Source organism: Typopeltis vanoorti, chromosome 10 (assembly GCF_054136105.1).
Source record: "Typopeltis vanoorti isolate ZY-2024b chromosome 10, IOZ_Tvanoo_1.0, whole genome shotgun sequence".
NCBI classification, from domain to species: Eukaryota; Metazoa; Arthropoda; class Arachnida; order Uropygi; family Thelyphonidae; genus Typopeltis; species Typopeltis vanoorti.
The window spans coordinates 139,901,452-139,918,669 of NC_143558.1; the positions used below are offsets into that span (position 1 = coordinate 139,901,452).

Below are 17,218 nucleotides of genomic sequence, written 5' to 3' on the forward strand. Positions count from 1 at the left end.
TTTAGTAAAAGTGGCATTTGCACTCTACGGCGCTTGACCACATGAAGTTCGAGTCTAGTCTAGTTGCTGATTGGAGGAATAGTTGGCTGGCCTGGTTAGCCGAGTGGTTAGCATATCCACTCTCCAGCCAAAAGGCTGCGGGTTCGAATCCCACTGTGGGCATGGATGTTTGTGATTGGGCAAATACTACTGATGGTGGATGATAGATGGTGTTGGTGTAGTTGCAGTTGGTGGAGACAGAACTGTAGAGTAGATGCCCTCCCTTGATGAGTCTGTAGACTCCTTGGAGGTGTCACATAATAATAATAAAAAACTTATAAAAACTCCAAGTAGTTTACTTATCATAGCACCAAGATTAGCATTACTTTAGAATTATTGTCATCAATTTGTATTATTATTGTCAAAAATTTTAGAATTATTGTCATCGATTCATGATATGTATCCTCTGAGGAATATGGGATGCTATAATAAAACTATGTAACTTTACATTATAGCTTCCTATCAATGATTTTCTTCCAAATTAATTGGTCATTTGTCATGTCTCCAATACTACCACCTATTACATCCGTCTTCTGATACTTTAACTGCATCAATCCACCTGGAACTTATATATTTTTATTTCCCCCCACACACACGCACCCTGTTTTGATTAACCACCTTACTGGCCATTATGGATCAAATACGCATCCACAAATGCTTCGTATCCATCATATATTTCAATGTAATATCAATGGTATTACAATTTTAATATGCACTTTGCATCCATGACAACTTGGATGTATATATATGTCCTGGCCAGTAGCATGGTTAACTTTCCTCTCGCATTGTATTTATCATAAAACCTTGGATTTCTAGATCATCTCTCATATCCACAGGTTAAAATTGGTTTGAACACATGTAGAAAGGTAATAAATTATAAGAGGTATAGTTAATGAAAAAGTGGCAAAAGCATGTTTCCCAGGTGCAAAAATCAAGTATGTTTTGTGAAGCTATTAGTTTGCAGAAGAGAAAAATTAAGATGCGACTGTTTTGGAAGGAACAAATGATTTGAAAGGAGAAATATGCAATGAGAGAGAATATGAGAGTTGTTGAAAGATGCAAAAATGAAGAGAGTAAGAAAGTAAAAACTGCAAGTCTGCTGCCTCAGCATGAAATAGGACATTAGAAAAGAGGGACCATGATTATTAATAAGAAGATTGTGAGGAGGAATGATGTGCAGTTCATAGATGTGTGGAATAAATTTAATAAACAAAAGGGCATGTATTTGCCAATGGACTACATTCGAAAGGTTTTGGAGTTAGATGTTTAGAGAAAATGTTGTTTAGTAAGAGTTTGGAAATGCAAAACAAGAGAAACCAGAGATATTAGAGGGTGGGAAGCAATGAAATATGTGTCTGGCCACACCTGGGATAAATGAGTGTATACAGAAATGATTATGCAGTGCTGAATGCAATTGCAGGTTTCAGATTCAAATGGAACAATAGCATTACACAAGGTAACTTGTGTAATGGATCCAAGGGGGATGTTGAAATGCATGCATATATATAAATGCCAGAAGTATGAGTAATAAGGGAGAGAAGTTTTTTGGCACTGGTCAGCTCAACTTGTCAAAAATAATAGGCATCAGTGAGACCTGGTTGACAGAAAATTATATAGTTACAAGGATAGAATGTAAAAGATATTGTATTTTCAGGAAGGATAGAGGGAATAGGAGGTGAGGTATTGCTGATGATAGCCGAATTACAACCGACAACATTAAAAGTTAAGATTTCAGGTCTGGAGGGGGGGGGGGGTTCATTTGAGGCTCTCTGGTGTGAGATGGAGGTCAATAGGACAAGACATATTGTTGATTGCTGCTATAGACCAAGCAGTCCCCAGGAAGATGTAGATGCCATGCATTAGCAGATTAGTACAACGAGTACATGCAAAGGCAATTATGAGGGATTTCAACTAAGGGAACATAGACTGGAGGGAAGAAAGGGGCATGGCAGGATGGAAGTAGAATTTATACAGCTGATAAGAGATAATTACCTGAAACAGCATGTCATGGAAGGAATGAAGGGTCTTAGAGTGCTGGATCTGGTAATAGCATGCATCAGAAGATATATCCAGAAAACCAAGGCACACTCTGCCTCTAACTGGGAAGAGTGATCATTATTATTATTATCATGACGATATTAATAATAATAATTGTTACCCACAAAGCCCATCAAACTGTACTTTAAATCCATTCAATGTATTTGCATTCACATAATGTTGGGCAGAGCATTCCACTGACCAACTCCATACAAAGAGCCTATAAACCTACTCCTTATGTCCCTGCTCACACCCTCTTGATACAACTTTCAGGTATGCGTCCTTGTTCTACCCCATTCTGCAAAAGAATTCTTCCACATTAACCTGGTAACAACAACTTAAATCTCTCAATCATCACCTCTCTTCCTCCTATTCACAAGGCTTTGCAAACTGCATTCTCTCAATCTGTCTTCACATCCCACATCTCAAACATTATAACCTTAGTCATCTCTGCACCCTTTCCAACATATCCTCATCACCACGAAAACCAAATCTGTACACAATAATCCATACAATGGAACCAGACCCCCTATTTTTGGAAGTTAAAGTCCTCCATATCATTGCCATAATCTGATGTAATGCCTTCAGAACTTGTGCAATGTGACCTCTGAACTTCAGATCCTTGTTCACCATCCCTCCAAGGTCTCATCTCCACAACTTTCTGCAAAATTTTCCTACCTCTGCATTCTGTTTTTGCTACCAAATTTCAGAATTGTGCAGTTACAAGACAAGTCTTGCAACAGCACAAGTTGCAACAGTATGTTGGATCTCCACTTCAGTGTACTAATCTACTGTCCTATCCCATCTTGTGTCAATCTATTGAAAGCCTTTGTAATATTTAAATATACTATTATATATATGCATCCCCTTGTCCAATGTATTCATTATCTGGCAATAATAAATAAGCAGATTACTAAAACATGATCTTCCTTTAGCAAATCAATGTTGTCCATTAAAGAGAATTCTGTCAACACAGTTCTGATCATTGTACTCACTAGCTTCTCCAACAACACCTTGCCCACTGCATGGAACATTCCTTAAAGACATACAATGATCAAGCCCATTTGACTTCAAGTTTACTCAATTCCTCATATACCTCCTGCTCACTCACCATCATTGGTTGATTCCTCCCCTATTCCCACTGCTCTCAAGTTCTGCATTATGTTACAATCACAAGGATAGAATATTTTAATGAGCTGCTCATTAAACCTCTACTATATCCTCCTCAGTGTTTTGTCATTCTACCATTATTACTAATTAACATTATCCTCCCATAAACATTTTTCCTTTTACTGGCCATATATCGAAAAAATTTCCTAGGATTCTTTTAGCCTCATTTGCTGACTGCTGCTCATACTGCACTTTTGCTACCCTTAACAAGCAAGTCACCTTCCTTGCTTGCTCCTTGTACTCCTTTTGTAACTGATTATCACCACTCATCTTATGCTCCCTCCACAATGCCTTTTTCTTCCAGATTGCATGCTTCACCTCTTCAGTCATCCATTTTACACCTACCTTATTTAATCTTTGGAATACACTCAGTCATTGCCTCTGTATATACTTCCTGAGAAGTGACCAAGCAGCATTGATTTCCTTCCCATCCAATTCCTCATTCCATGATATCGCTGCAAGTTGCCTCGTGAGGGTCATAATCACCTGTCTTATAGTTCCAGATATAACCCTTTCCCACAAAAGTCCTGATATGGCTGGCCACCACCTACATGATCACTTTCACCTACTGGAGGAAGATGTGACACTTCATTTTGAACAATATCTTCTGATGAGATAATCAAATCCAAGAAACTCAATCTATATATGACCTCTGTTATGCCCTCCTCAAGGTGGTTGTCCCTCAAAAATTCAAGAATTTCACTCTCTTTGGTTCCTGATGCTGTCTCTTCATTGCAGTCTATATTATCATAATTGAAATCTCCCATAGTCACCACTTTTTTTCTTATTAACCAGACCAATTTTGCCTAAACATTTCCTTCCCACTACCTCCCACATTACCAGGTCTAGAGTAATACCCTACTAAAATTTCATGCTGCTCATCTTCACTTCACATCATACTGCTTCAAAACTACTATCGATATTTGCTCCTTGCATCTCCACCATAGATCAGTACAACTCTACCATCATCAACAGCCTTATATTCCTCCATCTCTATTTCTTTCAGAATGTCATCCTCAGTCATGTCTCACTTGTACCAACAATTGTTAGACAAACGAGTTATCAATGTTACAATTTCATTCCTTGTTTCAAATACTTCTAGCATTTGTAAACATGCATTTCTCTTTCTATAACCAGTCTCACTTATCCCACTTCTTGGATATGACTTCCACCCATCCACCTACCCTGTCTATCATCACTATTACACCCCTCACCCAGACCTAAATGTCATCCCTACATCCTTGACTAATTCTTTCTTGTGCACTCACATCTACACTTCTCATGCAGTGTCTTCCTGTCCACCTAAACTTCTCCCATTTCCCTATTTGCTCTGTGTTCCTTCTCTCTTATCCTCTTCACCTGCACAACTCACTTCTCCATTCACAAACTCACCTGCCTTACTCCTGCTATTCCCCAACACCTCTTGCTTCCTCAGGTCTTACATTCACTTCAGTCACTTTCTCTTGCAGCAACAGATTCTCCAAATGACTTGCACCAAATCCATTCAAATGTAGCTGATCTCTTTTATACAGCTCTAGTAGTTACCTGTAATAGTTTAACAACTAAATAAAGTTAGTTGATTATTATCCCTAGACATGTCTTCCCTTCTAAACAATAATGCAAGTGAAAAACTTCAGATAACAGACTTTATAAATGAACTATATTTATAAGTGAACTAAACTCCATTTTTGTAAATCAAATCGCAGAGACATCTGATAAGATTATAGACTATTTTAATATTTCAGAATTGTTTTTAAACTTGTTTTATAAAATGTTAAGTATTTTAAAAACTCTTACCACCAAGAAGAATAGCTGGAGAAAGTCTATGAATTCCTTCTGTTATTGCAAGTCCTCGATAAGTGACATTAAAAATATTCAAGCCTTCAATGAGATCTACTTGGTATCGAGTATCTATCTGGAAACCCACAGCTACCATGAAAATATAACTGTTAGATAATTTATAGTGTGTGTGTGTATATATATATATATATATATATATATATATATATATATATATATTAGTTCAATTTCAAAACATTAAAAAAAAGCAAAATTATTAAAGAGAATTGTGTATACAAAATACTTTGTAATGTGTCATTTCCATATGTGCAATTTTATACAAATACATGAAACAGTGTTGTGCACCAAGGGTTATATATAACTAAGCATTAATCCATCCAGCTATTTAGCATGTTGAAAATTTATTTATGATCAACATTATATTTAGTCCTGAAGATATTTTCAGGTGCAAACTTTGTTTGCTCTCACTGGGATAAAGGATTAAACTAAATCTATTATAGTCTAACCTAGTGATAAATAAATTTTCAACATCTTTCTCTAAATCCAGAGTAATTTTTAAAAAAGGTGATAAACCTTTTGGCAACTCCCATAGGCACAGATGACTTGCTACTGCTTCTGCCTGGTATCTCCAGCTCTGGGCCTGGCTCCCACTGAAGAGACCTCAATAAAGGTCAAAACTAGTCTGGGTAGATGGCCAATCCCTTTAATGCATAACAGTATACATATCCACATAGGAAATGTGTTTTGCATTATGGGAGATACTGGGTTAGAAGTGCCTGGTAGCTTGCTCCACCTTTGCCACTAGTTGCCTAGGTGTTGCACTACTTACTGGATAAGATAGTACAACACTATATTTAGTCCTGAAGATATTTTCAGGTGCAAACTTTGTTTGCTCTCACTGGGATAAAGGATTAAACTAAATCTATTACAGCTATTTAGCAATTCACATTCCTTGTTAATTATTCAGAAGACAGCCACAGTTCCCCTTCACTACAATACATTGCAGTCCTGTTATCCTACCTCATACCCTATGGTTGTGTTCAGTGGTACATTGTACTTTTTCATCTCAGCAAAGCAGTATGTCTGCACCAAATCATAACAAGTTTTACAATTAAACCTGTTCCAAATTTTATTAACCAGTCCTCAGGATGAAGATCAAAAAAAAAGTTAAAGAAAAAAAAAATTTCAATTTAATACACACACAAAACAGTTTAATAAATAAAAGTTCTCTAAACATATGCACAAATGGTCATTGAAAGAAAGAGAAAGAACTAGAAAATAAGAAAAACAGGCAAATTAGAAGGATTTGGATCCTCTTTCAAGAACTTTTAATCTTAAAAGTGTGACTAAGGGATAAAAAGGATTTCGACACTGCAACAATACTCCATATTTGGCTATTGACACTGATATTGATGGTGCAAGTTTAATCACACTTCAGGATTATTCTCATGTCTTCAGAATCAAACAAAAGAATGAAAAAAGCTATAGCTTCAATATCAATTCTAATGCTGCCATCAGAAATCTGATTTTTTCTTCTCCCCTCCCTTTCTCCCCCATTTTCATCTGTTTGCAAATCCTAATCCTTTTCAGTTTTCCTAATTTTATTTCAAATGTATATTTTAAATATTTAATAAATTAGTCTCCATTTTATTTAACATTTTTTGGTTCCTTTAGATTGATTAATAGAATTTAGGATGGATTAACTGGGAAGAAAAAAAAAAAAAACTGACTGCAGTAATTCTTGGTACCATTGTACAAATTCAAGCAAACAATAGGTTGAAGTATGAAACAAGTATGCTAAACCAGTGTTTTTTAAACTCTGTTCCATGGAGACCTAGGGTTCCACAAAAACTTGCAGGGGTTCCCAAACATAAAGGTAACTTATATCTAGTTTCTGGGGGGGGGGGGGGAATTCAATGATTTTGAAAATATCAAGTTTTATTAATTGGATTTATTTATAGAAACAGCTACATTACTTTATTATTTGTAATATTATGTATCATATGTTTTCTTGATTAAAATGTTTTACAGGTAATTCCTTTCCAATACATTTTTATGAAAATTCTGTAAAATAGTTCTGTGAAAAGAAACATTTATAAGTGGGGTTCCACAGTCTCAAAAAGTTTAAGAAACACTGCACTGAATTATATCAGAATGGAACAATGGCTAACTGCTAAATAATAATATTGGCACTTCCATGGTTTGTAGACTCATCACATAGATCCACTAACATTTCAACAAATACTAACCATTATTTGCATAATACCAGTAATCATATTTTACTTTGACCTTATTCACTGACAAATCACAAGTGACTGGCAACCCATTCCATTCATTCACATCTCCAAACAAAAAATTTAGTCCTCATGCCCTTGTTAACCACACTCATTTCATTTTCAGGAATGTTCTCCTAGTTCCCTATATGACTAGTATGGGGATACTAGTCATATACTGAAAGGGAGAAGGAAAATAGATGACTCCGCCCCCCAAAACCAGGAACTGGTTTTAGGGAGGAAGTCGTATCGATGTGTTCCCCATATCTATGTGTTATTTGGTTTAACATCTTACAGTTTAGAAAGAATGGGCCAGTGAAGCAGGAGAACGGTGAGAGATGTAGTCTTCCACCGTATTAGTGTTCTCCGATCACTTTGTCACGTGCTCGATAAATACTTACCCTAAATCAGTGAATATGAATTCTCGGTGATCTGAAAATTCATCATAAAAGAATGCCTATGCATAGACAAACCTTGTTTGTCTATGCATATGCAATGCATAGTCGTATCTATGCATATGCATAGACAAACAAGGTTTGAAATCTGGAAGATATTGCACAAACAAAATATTTGCAGTAGAACAACATATATATGTATAAAAAAAAAATCAATAGAATTTATTTGTTTTATAGATCTATATAAAGCATTTCACAGTATAAAATTATAAGATATTTTAAAAATAATAGTGAAAAGATAAACACAGACAGTAAAGGTTATTATTATTATATCACACCTCCAGGGAGTCCAAAGACTCATCGAGGGAGGGCATCTACTCTACAACTTTCATCAACTAACACCAATGCCATCTACCACCGACTACCACCACTAGTACTTTCACAGACAATCTCAAACATCCATGCCCACGGTGGGATTCGAACCCGCAGCCTTTTGGCTGGGGAGCAGATACGCTACCCTATTGGCCAACCAGGTCGGCAAGATATTAATTCAGATAATAAATGTGTAATAAGGTACTGCAATAATAAACCAAAAATTGAAATTAAGAAGGGAATTAAGAATTGAAATTAATTTACATTAATTGAAATTAATGTAAATTATATTCATTAAATGATGAAATAATAGAACTAATATAGTAAATCTAACCTGCTATGCAGATGTAGTAATGGTAGCAGACACAGAAGATAATTTACAAAGAGAAGCAAATCAAATACATCTGCGAAAAATGTAATATAGAAACATCAATAGAAAAAACAAAACACTTGTGATTAGCAGGCAACAAATCTGATGGAAGCTAAAATAAATGGCAAAATATATGGAACTAATGGATTTTTTTTTTTTTTTTGTTGCATTTACCTCTCCACATTTTTCATAAAGGGTCTATTTCAACATCTGTGCTGTGCAGTTCCTAGATTACAAGCAATTCCATGCAATTTTAAATACTTAAGAATTCATAATTAAGTCTGAAGGAACAACAATGAAGTAAAAGAGTTAACACTTAAGAATGTTTAAACAGAACAGTATGGAAACATAAAAATCTAAATATTGCAACTAAGACAAGTATGTACAAAATATAATAAGACCAGTTTGAACTTATGTATCTGAAACAAGAGTTGAAACAGTTTACAAAAATGAAAAAAACTCTTAGGAAAATTGCAGGAAAAACAAACTTTGATAAAATCACAAATATAGAGAAAGCATGCCTTAAGAAAAATCAGACAAATAGAAAAAATGGAAACCAAATACTAAAGGACTAGTTGGAAGACCATGAAAACTGGTAGAAATATGGACTGCAAAAAAATTGTTTCAACTGAGCAAGACTTAAGGCAGAAAATGAAGATAAAAATTATCCTGAAGCGCTGAAATTTTGTAAAGAATTTACCACCATGTTAACCAATGAAAATACTGCTTCTAAGTTAGCAGAATGAGTTTTGTTTCTAGTAATGGTTATCTTACTCAAACTGCTTCTCAGTCTCTTCACTTCTTCTACGCGTTTCCTCCGCTTCCAATGCAGGATCCGCGTGTTACATTTCGATGCGGCCTTTTTTTTTTTTTGTTAGTACAACTCCCAACCGGCCAGTCGCTGTGCCTGCAGCTTGGGGAGAGGGACGTATTTTTTGACTGTAGCGGCGTGTGTTCACGGGCCGGTTTACCTACTTGCAAGCAGGGATGAAAAACCCCAGGTCTCTTCACTATGTTACCGAATTTCTATAGGGAGGTAAAATCGATGTGAAGTTATCTTATATTGTTATCATTCATCTAAAATTATGAAAAAAAAATTACTTATTTAACTGAAACTGGATTGATATGGCCATCAATGGAACATTTTAATCGTAAGTAGATCACGATCTGCATTTGGAATTTGAACGCTAGTGGCGCTAGTTGTAACGGATGATGCGTCATCGTCCACAATTAATATGCGATAAGTTTTCATCCAGGTCATGAAATCCTGTCCTAAATGTGTTTTCTTATGTAAATGCAAATACGACCAACTTAAAATTATTAGTTATTAATGAGATGCCCTTTCTTCCATAACTAATTCCACTAACTATTCATGCTTAGTTACCTTTTTTTCTTTCTTTCTCAAATAGTAGAGGAGAATATGAACTAAGTATCCATAACTCACTGTTTAATTAATACTTTCCGAGAGAAGTCGCCATGGTAAAAATGTTATTGGATTGGTAAAATACTTGCAATATTTTGAAAAACATTATATCATTATTATTCCAAATTAATAATATCTATTCAAAATAACTGTTTGCGATTAGTTGGGTTAGAGAAGTGTCTTTGGATATTTAGATGAAGGTATTCAAATTACATCATAGTTTAGTTTTTAATTCGATGCAGAGAGTTATAATCGGTTTTTATACTCGAAATTATCTTTGTATATCAAAATGCATTTATGAATTTTGATAACAAAAATGCATTTGTGAATGGTTTCCTCATTCAGATTAGTAGCGTTCTTTCCCAAGGCAACCCTTATCTGACTTAAGTCATTAAAGTTCATCTTACGTAGTTCTTCGAACACAGCAATGAGTTTCTGATTTGTCTATCGCTTATGACATCCTTTGGCGATTTTTTTTTTAATTAAATTTTATTTGGTTTAACGTCTTACAGTTTAGAAAGAATGGGCCAGTGAAGCAAGAGAACGGTGAGAGATGTAGTCTTCCGCCGTATTAGTGTTCCCCGATCACTTTGTCGTGCGCTCGATAAATACGTACCGTAAATCAGGGAATATGAATTCTCGGTGATCTGAAAATTTATCATAAAAGAATGCCTATTTGTCATTATACGAAAACTGAACAAAGACTTCTTGCAGTAGTGACATCATTTCACTGCACTTAGCACCTCTGACATTGAAACTCAAAATTCTACATCGACGGTAGCGATCAAAAGAAATGATCGGTTGCGACAACAGGTATATATTCAAATGAACGATTTATCAGTATAGTTTTATTAGATGTGAAAAAAAGATGGAAAATTTTGAATTATCATAAAAATGATATTAATTTTGAAATGAAAAAAGTTTGCAGACTTTATATGCAACACTATCAGAAAATCCCTCCCCCCTAAAAAAAAACCCTTTCTTTCCACATGTCAGCTCCAAGCTGAACACTCATTTCGATGCTGTTATGATCTGAAACAAAGAAACAATTTTTGCGCGCCCCATAATAAAACGATTATGTAAATATCCCCCCCCCACATACACACATAAAATGTGTGAGAGAGAGAGAATATGACCAAGAATTGCATAATGTTACTTGGTCATATCCTCTCTCTCTCTCTCTCTCACACACACACACACACACACACACTGTATGTGTGTGTGATTATATGCAGTGAGAAATGTCTAATCGTGCACCAGTCATATTAGTGAACAAATCCATCTTGAACTATTTTTAGCTTTTCGGTTCAGAAAAGTTAAAAATTTTAGCTTTTAATATTTTAAATACTTATTAAAGGGATGCTGCCTAGTAGTGCATTCAAGATTTAATCTTTGAGGGGGGGGGGCGAGTTGAGTAGGCGATTTGAGAATACACACTACGCATCGCATACGACCTATGACTGAGCATCTACAATGATGCTCAGTCATTGACGAATGACGACACAACATAAATAAATAATAAAAAAATAATTTTAATTAGGAAAAGATATTTGGAAAATTTTCTAGTGTTTTTTTTTTCCTTTTTCTTTGAAGGGGACCAGGGCCCCTTCCCCCCCCTGGGTGTACCAATGATGCTAGCATTAAAGTAAAGCAGTGGCGCACCCGGGGGGGGGCTTGTCCCTCCAGAGAAAAAGGAAAAAACCACTAGAAAATTTTCCAAATATCTTTTCCTAATTAAAATTCTTTTTTTTTTTTTTTTTAATTTATGTTGTGTCGTCTTCTATTTCTGTACTACTTATGGATTAGCGATCATTGTAGATGCTCAGTCCTATGCGATGCGCAGTGTGTATTCTCAAATCGCCTACTCAACTCGTCCCCCCGCCCCTCAAAGATTAAATCTTGATTGCACTACTAGGCAGCACCCCTTTAATAAGTATTTAAAATATTAAAAGCTAAAATTTTTAACATTGCCGAACCGGAAAAAAAATAAATTTGTTAATAACCATTATCTTATTACTGCACTGTGCTTTGGGCTCTTATTTGCCCACCATCTACGTAGCCCCTTAATGAGAGAGCTATGAGCGAATATCGCCTATACTGTACATAAAATTTGGTATTCCTCTATTTTATTAAGCGTGTAATATTTCATCGGTGAGAATTTTTTAAAGGTTAAAATAACCATTTCTTACCAAATACGCGAACCAATGTTTACCTTTAAAATCTTCATCTAAAAGTTCGAAAAGATGATATTGACAGTGATTGCTTACGCGATCTTCAGCATAAATTTCTTGGTTTGCACAATTTAAGATTACGAAGAGTCTACATATTCCTTTTTATTAAAATATGTAAAACGTGTCGATTTCTCCTGCTAAAGTGAATATGTGTGCAGAAAATCCAATATTATCAACTCCTCACGAAGTCTCCCCCCCTCCTCTAAGTTATTTTTGTTTTAATGCACGAGTATGCATAAACTCACTAACATCAGATTCTATGTGAAAAGTTCCCGAGTTTAATATCTCTAGCTGAGGCAGCTGCTACAGGAAATATCAAACTCCAGAATATTTTTGAAAGTTCAATTCGGTTGATATTTTAAATGACAGTTTTCTTTCAATAAAAAATTTAAAAAAAAAACATGCATAGGGAAACTAATAATTGCATACAGGGATTCTTCCTCTCTCTATGCCAATATAGACAGATTATCCTCTTATCAGATCATCTTTCCTAAAAATGTTAAAATCTGCATTTAGTCAAATCGATTTGCGGTTGCTTGTTATTATTGATGTTTCATCACATTAGGCATCGCTACCATAATTTGCTGCTTGCGCGCCCGCGCGCACACACTATCGATAACGTTCAGTCCATTCTTGAGTTATTTTCTCAAAATAACTTGCTCACAGACGATATCCAGTTACCTTTTTTTTTTTTCGAAAGAAAAAAAATTAAGGTATTAATGTAATTGTATCTTTTTCAGAAGCCTTTCGCTATACAAGTAAAAACATGGAAAATATATATATTCATCATCAAATTCCTGACATGTACCCTCAAGGGGTGTACAGGATATGATAGTACTACATGAAAAATTTACATCATTACTAACTTCCTATCTACAATTTTCCTCCAAATCAGTCTGTTACTTGTCAAGACTCCAACATTATCAGGTCTTATATTTCTGTCTTCTAAGGCACTTTTTACCATATCAATCCACCTATATCTTGGTCTTCCTCTGAGTCTTTTTCCTGCCAACCTGGCAGAGAACACTTGTTTTGCTATTCTTTCCTCGCCCATTCTGTTTAAGTGACCATACCACCTGAGATTAGCTCTGCTAACGCATTCCTGGATGCTGACAATGTCGAGTTCTTTCCTATTATCCTCGTTTTTAAAATGATATTGCCATTGATCCCATCTGTTCACGCCTCTAATCTTTCTCAGGACTCTCATATCTACGGTCTCTAGTCTTTGGTCAAGTGTTTTACTTCTGACCCAGCTCTCAGATCCATAAGTTAAAACTGGTTGGAACAGTGTCTTGTGCAGCTAATTTAGTGTTCCGACTAATTTCTCTCTTATTCCATATAAATTTATTCAGTTGATTTCCTACCATACCAGCTTTGTTGATTGTGTTATCTATTTCCATATTTAATTTACCATCTTCACTAAAAATGGTGTCTAAGTAGCTGAAATGTTTTATTTGTTCTATAGATTCTCCATTCACAATGCAGTTGATATTTTCAATGCTTCTGCCTATTTGCATTGCCTTTGTATTGTTATTGTTTACTTTCCTACCCTATCTATTACAACAGTCATTCAATTTAGTCAGATAATCTTGTAGAGGCTTTATTTAGAAGTATAACATCATCTGCATAAAGTAAAGAGCCGAGATTAACATCTCCAATTTTGATATTAGGTTTAATACCACTTTCCTTCATAATGTGATCCATATAGATAATGAATAACAGAGAGGATAATGTACATCCTTGTCTAACACCAGATTTAACATTAAACCATCTTCCTGTACTTCCTTCAATTGTAACTTCTGACTTACAACTCAAATAAAGACTAAGTATTGCTTGATATAATGCCCCATTGACACCACACAAGTGTAACATTTTGAATAGCTTTTCTCTTGGCACCTTGTCATATGCCTTTTCCAGATCGACAAAACTTAAATACAGATCTTTGTTATATTCCCATGATTTCTCAACTATTTGTTGTAAAGTGAAGATCTGATCCTGACAGCCTCTATTTGGCCTGAATCCAGCTTGTTCTTCACCAAGCTTTTCTTCCACAATTCTTCTCAACCGTTTCTCAAGTATACTTGCATAGATCTTGCCAGGAACACTCAGTAGGGAAATACCTCTGTATTTCCCAACTGAGTGTAAATATAGTCTTATTACGTATGCTGTTCAATAAGTAATAAGACTATATTTATACAGAAAACAGATTACCTTTAATCGTCATCATTTACATGGTCTTTTTCGAAGTAACTACTGTGAGACGCGATGCATTTGTCCCAACGTTGCGTCCACTTCTTAAACACATGTGAGAGTCCGTTTTTTGAGAGTTCTTTCAAAACCACCTCCTTTTACACATGCTTTGTTGCTTTCGAAATGGCGGCCTCTTAGTGGTTTCTTGAGCTGAAGAAACAGCCAGAAATCGCACGGTGCGAGATCAGGACTGTATGGAGGGTGTGGTAGGATATCTGTGTTGTTCTTCTGCAAAACGTCCACTACACAAACAGCAATATGTGGCCTTGCATTATCGTGGTGCAATAAGAATCCATTCTTCAGCAATGGACGCTTCCTTTTGACGTGCTTGATGATAATCGCTGCTGTGTTGATCATTGTCTCTGTGATGGACGTTAAATGTCTTCCCTCACGTTCAAGATCTTCCACATTTTGCCTTCCTTCCTTAAAAGTTTTATGCCAGCGAAAAACACTTGCCCTCGACATTGCTTCATCGTGGAAAGCTTGCGTATCATGTTAAAAGTGTCCGATGCCGATTTTTGCAAAGGCACACAAAATTTAATCGCATAACGCAGTTCCAAGGACGCTTCCATTTCGAAGACTGGTCGCACCTCGTAGGCGCGCCGATGAGCACTTGCGTTTAGTCACGTGACACTCTGGCACATCAGCCCGTATACGCCATCTATCAACCTCTTTTGTTAATACATACAGCAACATTTCTTTATTCCACAGAAATTAATATTGTGATGAGTGGTTTCGCCACAGTAAAATTAGTCTTATTACTTATTGAACAGCCCACGTATATATATCAAAGAATCTTATGTAACTGCAACCTATGAAAAGCTGTAAACCTATAGCGCATACTATTATCGTAGCAGGCTATATTTTTTTTATTTTTTTTTATGATGTTTAAATATTTTATTACTTTTTGCATAATCCAGAAACTTCTCTCTAGAAACCAAACATGGAATTTTTCAAACCACTTCAAAGCCAACAAATAAATATGGAGACATTCTCATACCCTCCGATGAAATTCACGAAAAGTCCATGGATTCCATTCTGCAGCCTGTCGGTGAAAGTCAAAATTAATGAAAGTTACAAAAATTATATATCATTTTGCTGATATTTCTCGAACAGAGAGCTAAAGTAGTTAAAACGAGGTGTACTCCTAATTGGAGACCAATTCTGAAAACTTCAGTTTTCAGAATTGGCCTCCAATGAGGAGTACACCTCGAATATTTAAGCCAAACCGCGAGGGAAGCCTCTGGAAAGTTCTGATAAATACATAGAACAAAAATGATATTAAAGCAATTAATATAACCACAAGAAAGAACATATCTTAAAATCCTTTAACCCCATGTTTCATTAAATTGTAACCAATTATTCTTTTTCTTCCTTGTGGTTATATCAGTTGCTTTAATATCATTTTGGTTCTAGGTGTTTAGAAGAACTTTCCAGACCCTTCCCCCCGTCCCCATCGACATATTTCTACTCACGAAACATGCTTACAATATTTCTTGGACCGAAATATAAAATACAACTGTACCGTCGATACCATGAGCAACTGTACATTCCGGAGTTTGAAAACCCCTTCTTGCACTTTTGAATGACCAGATTGTCACTTTGTTATCATAAGAATACACGCCGATATAAGAGTAATTGATAGAGCCTCCGTAGCTTAGTCGGTTTCGACAGAGCCCTTTATTATTAAAAAATAAAATAAAAAAATAAAATAAAATAACCGCTTCTAATCCTTTCTGTTACTCAAGTAGCCTTTTATCGAGACTTTTCAGTCAAAAGCAAGTAAACCATCTCTTACGAAAGTGGAGGGTTTTTCCTCCAGGAAACTCTGATTTTTCGTTCTCTCAAAACAGGCAATTGACTCTTGAACCCACATAAATGAAACAAACACATCATTTGAAAAGGAAGGCAACGAAAAGCCGCCTTGTTTTTTTTTTTATTCTCTAGTAATGTAGCATTGCTACACAACCAACCATTGGATTGAGGGTAAACACGCGCAGATATTTATTGCTAACAGGGTAGCCCTGCGATGTAGAACCGACTAAACACCGAAGGCCTTACGAATCGATCAAAAACTAATGTGTAACTAATACAGTAAAACTAATATTTTACTGTAATTTATAATTCTATAAATTTCATATGCATGAACATTGTTATTTCAACTATCCTGAAGTCAGCGACTCATCGAGAGAGTCAGATTTATAACATTAACAATTACAAATCTTATAGGAAGTACATATTATGTGTACATGTATTAGAATATTTTACTTCAATAGGACGCTTATTTTCACAGACGTTCTTTTATTATGAAAAATAAATGTTCGACATTTTATTACAACAAAATGGAAAGATTTTCAGACATATTTAAGAGCTGTTTCAGAATATAACGCCAGCAGCTGCTAGTGTATCTAAACAGAACATTCCAGCATTGAATATATAGCAAATCCACTTTACTGACTTATTAAATAATCATTCCTATTTTGCATTTCAAAAGAACACTTAAGCGGTTATTTAAAATGAACAAACTGATAAGGCAATGAATATTCTTAGTTTTCAAGTTAACGTGAACGTCAGCAAGAAATCTTTCACAAATATATCACAAAAAGTGTGATTTTGTAAAGAGAAGGAAATTATGAAACTTTGTTATTACTTGAACTCTCCTGGAGTCAGACTCATCGAGACAGAGGTTTACGAGTATAACATTAACAATTATAGAAAGAAAAACATTTCACCATCAGTGTATTCCCAAGGTAAGTTTTAATTAAAATACACCATTTCTATTTTAGTTTTAGGAATTACTTTAGCACATATTATAATTTTCAATTATTTTTATGTTTCAAACCACTGAGACAGGACTC

The 17,218-nt window shown here is 35.3% G+C and overlaps 1 protein-coding gene across 2 annotated transcripts in view; it reads right to left on the reverse strand.

Annotated features, from left to right (window-relative positions):
- Window positions 1-17,218, reverse strand: part of LOC150102838 (protein kinase C-binding protein NELL1-like) — a 299,735-nt gene that overhangs the window by 202,230 nt on the left and 80,287 nt on the right. For both annotated transcript variants that reach the window (XM_090398962.1, XM_090398963.1), the window contains exon 2: window positions 5,044-5,175. In XM_090398962.1, the coding sequence (XP_090255088.1) occupies window positions 5,044-5,175 (132 nt within the window). The remainder of the gene's footprint in view (window positions 1-5,043; window positions 5,176-17,218) is intronic.